General features: G+C 29.7%; 1 protein-coding gene across 1 annotated transcript; it reads right to left on the minus strand.

Annotated features, from left to right (window-relative positions):
- Positions 1 to 3,458: 3,458 nt before the first annotated feature.
- On the minus strand, positions 3,459 to 7,157 carry LOC132716881 (cytochrome c oxidase assembly protein COX19-like). The gene is made up of 3 exons (XM_060700215.1): positions 6,999 to 7,157; positions 4,642 to 4,753; positions 3,459 to 4,179 (listed from the first exon to the last, which is right to left on the minus strand). Exons 1-3 carry the CDS (start codon positions 7,090 to 7,092, stop codon positions 4,116 to 4,118), a joined length of 270 nt encoding a protein of 89 aa, XP_060556198.1. The 5' UTR covers positions 7,093 to 7,157; the 3' UTR covers positions 3,459 to 4,115.
- Between the last annotated feature and the right edge of the window lie 1,541 nt (positions 7,158 to 8,698).

The raw sequence follows: 8,698 nt of genomic DNA on the forward strand, positions 1-8,698 counted from the left end.
ATATATTCAATAATCTTGAAACTTGCATGGCTACCACTGGGAATAATCTAAACAGCACTGTTTGCTATTCCGTCAGCACAAATTTTTAAATTTTCCTAAAACAATGTAGAATGGTTTTGTCTAAATTGAAAGATAAGTGCATTCAAAATGTTTAGCTTGAGAAGGGTCAGACCATCTAAAAAAATCAAAATTACAGTGTTTACTTCCAATAATTTTAGCAGGCCAATTTCTTTATAAGATGGTTGTTTACTTTTAAGCTATATCAGTTAAATAATGTAGTTCCAGATAATACAGAGTAAACTTTTTTGTTTTATCCTTAACATGTTGAATTTCTTTATTGGACTTTTCCGCTACATCTTTTGGATCTGTCTATTGTTATTTTTATATAATTCTGCACCTTTTTTTAAAGCCTGCAATGATTTTTTGGCAATATCTATTAGCAATAAAACAATACTGTGGTTTAAGTTCTACCTACAGGATAGGCTTCATCTGGAAAACTATCAGAACCAGGACATATAAAATCAGGAGTTCCCCAAGGATCTGTACTTGGTCCACTTTTATTTCTAATATATATTAATGATCTTCCGAAGGAACTAAAAGAATTTTTTACAGATATATTTGCTGATGATACAACTATTTCTGCAGTTGGAACAACTTATCTGGAAGTACAAACTAAATTACAAACTGCATTAGATAATGTAAATTTTTGGTGTCAAATGAACTCTATGTCACTAAATGCAAAGAAATCAAAGGCAATGGCAATTTGTTCATCAAACAAAACAGACTCCAAATTATTAAGCATGCTACATTTAGACTATAATTTAATAGAATGTTCCAACTCTGAGAAACTTCTCGGTGTCCATGTTGACAGCAAATTAAACTGGAAAAACCATATTAATCATGTGTTAAAAAAGTGCAATTCCAAATTGTACCTACTGCAAAGAATTAAATATTTCATAGACATTCCCATTAGAAAATTATTTTTTAACTCCTACATACTACCTCACTTAGACTATTGTTGCTCTATCTGGGGAAATTGTAATTTGGAGAAAATACAATCCATAGTTTGATTTCAAAAACGAGCAGCTAGGATTATACTTGATCAACCATATGATGCCCCGTCTGAAGATCTATTCATTTTATTAAACTGGATGAAATTCCCAGACCGAGTCAAATATAAACAAGCAATTATGGAATATAAGTCAATTAACAATATTTGCCCAGAGTACTTAAAACAAAAATTTACCTTCAACCATACTATTCATTCTCGCACCCTACGTTCAACAGATTCAAAACTTAACATATACCAACCAAAACCAAAAGTAGAATTTTTCAGAAAAAGTTTTAACTATTCAGGGTCAAAAATCTGGAATGAAATACCAATCAGCATACGCTCTGCACAATCACTTCAAAACTTTAAACATAAATACATAGAAAATTGGAAAAAGACAAATCAAATATAAAATTATGAGAAACACACTGCTCTTGTTGAAATATTGTTATTGTCAAAGGTTTATTTGTAATTTTGAAATGCCTTGTTTCACTGTTTATTTTTTTTTGTGCATTTTATATAATTATTGTCATTTTCTATTGCAATATCAAAATAATTATGTAAATGTTTCTGCATAATATTTCATGTTATTCACAACTGTATGATTGTAAATACATGTATGTACATTTTATGAGGCCCACAGGGTAGATTGCCTTTGCTGCAACTGTGTAGCCTCTTTAAATAAAGACTTTATTATTATTATTATTATTATTATTATTTTAACACAAGAAGGTCAAGGTTTCCTTTGATGTACACCACTGCCAGGCAAGGGGTAGAGATTTCCATATGAACAATGTGCAATTGTCAAAACCAAGCTTTAAAGCATTGTACTTAAGAAGAGTTAAATAAACTTTCATCAATGCTAAATGAAATAAATTTTCATAAGCTTGCCAAATCTGTATAAATATCTTTATTCAGTGAAAAAAATCATATTTTTACATAGACATATTAAATTAATTAACATAATAAATCACATAGGAAATAAATAAGCAAACATACATAAACTGTACAAATATAATGTACATATATGAAGATGACAAACAAGAATAAGACAAGTTAAAAGACTTTCAGTTACCTAGACTACCATTCATAGATAAACAACCTCCACACATATTTATGATAAAGATAATTCAATGTAATTTCTCTTCAACACTGAAGTTAGCATTGTTTGTTTCATGTTGCCTTGAATGTTATATTATATAATATTATATACTAAATGTTTAAGTATGTCTGCACTGAGTTTCAATTGAAAAGTGAACTTAAAAAATCAAGTCAACAAATTAACAGAAAGCCTTGCATTTTTTTTCTTGTTAAACTAGGCCAAAGAAGTTAAAGGTACATTCAGTATGACTGCTCAATACAAAATATATATAGAATATGACATATTATAAATGCAGCAACAATACAAAGTTGTGAACATACATATCATGTTTTGTTCTAAAAGATAAAGAAGATTGTATTAAAATATTTTGTCTGAAATCATAAACAATCAAGATTTATTATAATTGACCTTTCGAAAACCTAGCTAAACACTGTTTTCCGGTATGTTACGGATTTAGCTCTGGGGAATTACGCCAAATGAAGTACATATCACAATTACATGATATTTCTATTTTTCTATCATTATTTTACCGTTTAATGTGAAAAAAAATTGATGTATTTGAAAATTATCAATATTCCTTTAATATCTATTACAAAAAAAAAAATTGTTTATAATGAAAATCAATAAAATTAAAACAGACGTACATGTAGTGGAATCTTCCATAATAAATAAGGTTATTTTCTGCGTAAACCTGTGTATTTACTTTATTTTTGTATGGAATTATTCATACAATGATATTTAATTATTGTCTTATAAAGAAATAACTGTTTTATTTCAATTTAATTTAAAAAAGGCCGAAAACATCGAGTTCGCTATTACACTCCATAAGGTGTAATTCCCTAGAGCTATGTAGAGAAAGTACCGAAAAACTGTGTTTAGCTAGGTTTTTGAATTCGTGAATACTGCATGTTTGTAACATGATCAATTTTCCCTGGATAATCATGACCTTTATATAGTTTTTTATGTATATACACAGCTGTGGTTAATTTACTAAGAATTCTCACTTTTTTCTCTAAAAAAGTAAGTTTGATATGTTATAAATTTGTTATAAACATTCCTGACAGGTTTGCAATATAACCTTTGCTGCTAGACAACCGATTATATAGGGTTGAATAACCTGTCAAAAATCTTTAAAACTAATAGTACAGATGTGAGAAAATAATAGCTCTGAACATGTATAAAAAATAAAAATTGCTATTATAATACAAATTGTCCAGTTTCCTGTAATATTTCTGAAAGAAGTATCTACTTTATTTTTTCTTACACAACAAATTTCTCATCAGTTTATATTATGTCATTATTTTCTCTGATAAAAAACTAAATTGGAGATTGGTATGTTACTCATGTTTCAGCATTAACTGGTGTAGAAACACCCTAAACATCTTCACACATAACCTGTATCATATAGGAACATGTCTACGGACATCTGGGTAGAATCGCCAACCTTTAATAAACTTTCTTGATAGCTTTCTCACATACACTGAAAAAGGTTCAATGTTTAAATTTGAGATTCAAACCCACAGTGATTCTGTGTGTCAGCCACTCTGCCACAGATTCACACATCTCTATCTCTCCAGTTACAACTGGCAGTTCCTCAAGATCAGCATTAAGATGACACAGTCTAGAAAATTAGCTTAGAATTTCAAATAATGAAAATGAAACAGAGAATGTTAATTGTCTTTCACACAGGACACTTTTGCAAAAAAAATTCCTATTAAAATTATAATGAACATCACACAACAATTAAGTATTCTTTCATTTCAAAAATTATAACCAGCCTTAACAATGAACAGTCTAATTTTCTTTCACATGTTCTCCATAACTGTCACCTCTTGATTCTAAATGGTATATGTTCTAACATCATTCTTCAAAATGAAAGTTAGATGATTCTTAATGTATGATCACTTATAATTATACAATGACTGTCTCATGATATAATTGAAATGGGAAATGTCCAGTCAGTCATTCATCCTTCACAAGATCAGCAAAACCAAGCTTCTTCCAACTGTCTCGTTCCATAAGATTGCTGAAACAAATGTATTATCCTGGTCATTAAAAATCAAGATAAATATTGTATACGCATGTAAACTTTTCTCTATTAAAGCAGTCTAACAATAGCAGATTTACCAGCCAACTACATGTACTAGTACATTTCTGTAGATATGTATACATTGTACACACATGTACCAATAGAAACTACTAAATTATAAAAAGTCATTGCTTTTTATGATAATTGATTTACATGTATCAATAATAAAAACTGTAGGAAAGATAATTTCGGACACGTACATTATTCAAGAAAAGATAATTTCGGACATTTACATAATTCAAGGAAAGATAATTTCGGACATTTACATAATTCAAGGAAAGATAATTTCAGACATTTACATAATTCAAGGAAAGATAATTTCAGACATTTACATAATTCAACTATCTTATGAAAATCATTAAAACATGTCATTTAATAAGTTTTAGAATGTTGACTTACTGGTCCATCCTACATCCAAGGTATTCTTTTGATTGCATTCGGCACTTTGAACTGTCATTATCATTTGTCTTTAAACATTTCATAAACTCCATCATGTACTCCTTACATTCACCTGAAAACAGAATAATATTGACCTTAAAATCAACCAGAATGTATGGATCATGCCATCTTAATATTAGGAAGTTTTACTTCGAGTCCAAAGGTAAACCACAGGTGCTTGAAACAAACGTTTTGTATGTTCTATATGGGCTATATACTATAAGATATACATAAATAGGCTGATTATGTAAAATATTTGAGTATGTGATTAGCGCCTGTAAGGTAAACAAAGTTTCTAATAGCAGATCACAGAAAACAGTATTTAAATTTATGATCATTGAACAAATGAAGCAAATTTAAGGAAAAGATAACACATGTTATTCGTCATTATATATGAAATCTATAACTTTATTGTAAATGTCATTCTTGCTTGTTTTAAATATTTCTTTATTATTTGAAAAAAAAAGTGCTCCACTTCTAATCAGACAAGTCTATCATTTAGTTTTATTGCATCACAAAATCATTGTATGACCTAATTCAAAGTGTAATTGTCCAGTCAGTAACTGTCAGTTATAATCTGTTTCAAAGTCAAATCAGACAACAAACTATTTTGCTAGTAATTTTCAAATAATAGAACATAATAAATGTCCTTGAGTTCTTCATTGCACATTTTACACAATTAAATAATTTATCAGGTTTCAAGGAATCATGTATGCAGATCAACATTTTGCTCTGATTGAATCATTGCAATTCATCATAAATTCAACATCAGCAGCATTTACGAGAATTCTACTTAGCTATTATGATAACTATCAACAAATATTTCTAAGACTTCTGTTTATATCCTTATCTATATGGATTTAGTGTTGCCCTAGAAGGAATTTTGGTAGGCTGAACTTACAACAAGAAATGAAATTCAATGATCATTACTGGGATCCTTCGTATTACTGAACAAAATATGATGTTTTTTACTATCAAAAATTTTATTTAAAACCATAAAAAGGAATGGAATTTTACCCAATTTATTTGGGTTCTTAATACAATTAAACATTCCCTTATCAAACACAAAATTGAACATTTTTTCCATGAAAATGTGTCTACAAAGTAGAGCATTATAAGAGAAAAAAAATGTGTTGACAACTCAATTAACTGGACATTGTGTTTCACAGTATTTGAAGTCATGAATTGAAATTAATCTTTAAAGAATTAGCAAGGGAACTAAGACTGTAGAATGAAAAGGTTAAGAGATTTGGAAAACCCCAAGATGTCACTAACAATAGAGACGGTAGCCATGCTTGTTACGAAGAGGCATATATATGGGGTGTAATTTAGTGTAGGCCTAATGGAAATTCACATCAACTCAAATATCATATTGATTCTTCGTAAAACCAGTAAGTGATTAAGCATCAATTTTTATATTCACTTGTAATTCTGTACTTTGTCATACAGGTTTACTTTGGTCATCATGAAGACTGTAAAATCCAGACACTATATTTTATTTACAATTTCATGTAAGTTTCCTCCCTTGGTTTGAAAAATTGGGCGTTACCCGTTAGGCCTAACTTATAAAATACAACAATGATATACAGTACTGTTTGGATTAAATCTAAATTTAATGATTGTAGCGCAGGACCACAGGAACTTGAAATTCTATCAAATAACCAATATTAATTATAATATCCAAATATACCCCCTATATACTATAAAAAACAGTGTTTTTTTTATAGTATATAGGGGGTATATTTTGCATATTATCGTTAATAGTGATAGAATTTCAAGTTCCTGTGGCAGGACGCTTAATTCCTCCGCATGACCAGGTTAGTCCTATAAATATGACGTCGCTTTGAGATATTTTTGCTTCTGGGCTTGACCGACAAAAACTATAACAAGCCTGTAACGTCTAATTTATTGGACTATGACCAGGTATGAAATAATATACTAAATATAGTAAACAAAAGGGCATGTAATTAAATAAAGAACTGAATCAACAAAATTTACATGAGAATGGTCTTGTTGTTTAACTTGTTATTTACTTCGAAATTGAAAGTGTGATTCAGAAGAATAGAATATGTCAGTAACTATTTTTAACATTTTACACAGTATTTATCAGTTTATGTTTCTTTATCACTCAATTTACTACTAGGGTTAGCATGGTTATAGTTCTGACATCCATAACTTTGTATATTGCTTTTATTTTTACGTTGTACGACAGTAAAGCTGTTAATAGATCATTGTCGTCTCTTGTAAACATTATGCAACAAGTCGCGAAAATATATTACAATATGTGCTGTACAACTTGTTTGACAAGCTGTGCTTACCTTTGTGGTCAATAGGAAAACTTCCATTTTCAGGTGGTTTTGCACCATATCTATTCTGAGTTCCAAAGGCATTGATGACAGTTCCACCAGGCATCTTGTTGGAAATAAAAAAATTTGACCAAATTTCCTTTCAATGTTGAACACCACTAGATATATTTAGGTCAGACTATTATATTGATTTTCCTTTTTGACTAACATGACAATAATTCATCTTTATCTCAAGATCTGACTTTCAAGAATAAAACTGCGTGACACATAAAAACAAGCAATTATCATAGTATTGCAAGCAATCCATAAGTCCCCTACCGATTAGAACCCCAGCAACATTCTGATTTCAATTTTACCAGCGAATAAATGACACGAATGAACTTAAATCTTTTGAGTTCTAAGTTTGTCTATTTCACAGTAATGTGCTATGTTTCCCTGCCTAGTAAGGAAATTATGATAATACAACCTTGTCATATTATTATGATGTGGGATTTTAAAGTAAATCCTATAAGGAATGAAGAATTTGGAGTAAAAAATACCAATTTCTCGAAAAAAATCTAAGTTCAAGAGGGACATAATTCTGGAAATAGTCTTGCTAGAGTATTTAACCTTCTCAAAAATGTTGAGTGATAATAAGAAACACATATATGAAGTTTGAAGTAGATACATTAGGAAATAAAGAAGTTATTTAAAAAAACGTTTTTTTTTTGTTTTTTTTCATAAAAATTCTAAGTTCAAGGGAGGTAATACTGATAATTTTTGTGCTAGAGTTGTAAACCTTGTCACATATGATGTGGTTGATGACCAGAAACTTATATTTAAAGTTTGAAGTAAACACCTTAAGAAATAAAGAACTTACAGTGAAAAAGCTGAAAAATTTAAATCAAAAAATCTTGAAATTCAGGCAATTTGTTGCCATAGCAACCAGAATTTTTAACATAGGAAGAAAAGAAAAAGATGTGCATAATCTGCAGACTGCCATCTATCCATATTTTAAGTTTCATAAAAATGTTTTCAGTACTTTTTGAGTTATCACTGGATCCAGTTTATGTGTTAAATTTGCCATATTTTCAGACTATTTGTTGCCATAGCAACCAGAATTTTCAACATAGGAAGAAAAGAAAAAGACAAGCATAATCTCCATACTGCCATCTATCCATACATCAAGTTTCATAAAAATATTTTCAGTACTTTTTGCGTTATCGCGGGATCCAGTTTTGTGGACTGACAGACTGACAGACAGACGGACAGTAAACCTAAAGTCCCCTCCGGTTAAACCGGTAGGGGACAATGAGCTTGTTTTTTATTACAGGTAAAGCTAACATTTTTTTTAAGGATTAAAGACGATTAATATACAGTACCCCAGGTGACAAAATACCCTAGAGACATTTGCTTAAGAGAACACCAGAGCGGTATTCTCTAAACTATTTCTCATAATTGTATTTTCATCCAAATTAAGTTCAAAATAAATTAATTAAATTATACATTATAATCTCTGTACTGTATAGGTATTATCAGAAGGCGTTATCTGTAGCCACATTCAGGTAAAAAAATGATAACATCTGCTTACAAAACAGCCTTTCTAACCAACATATTGCACAGCATCATCAAGTTCTTATCTAGAAATTTTTCTTGTCTCTGTTGCAGAATCAGAATTTGCTGAAGAAAATATAGACATGCGTCACCTTTTTATATTAATTTTTGATGGATAA

This window comes from Ruditapes philippinarum, unplaced genomic scaffold, assembly GCF_026571515.1.
Source record: "Ruditapes philippinarum isolate M1 unplaced genomic scaffold, ASM2657151v2 ctg9590_1_1_1_1, whole genome shotgun sequence".
NCBI classification, from domain to species: Eukaryota; Metazoa; Mollusca; class Bivalvia; order Venerida; family Veneridae; genus Ruditapes; species Ruditapes philippinarum.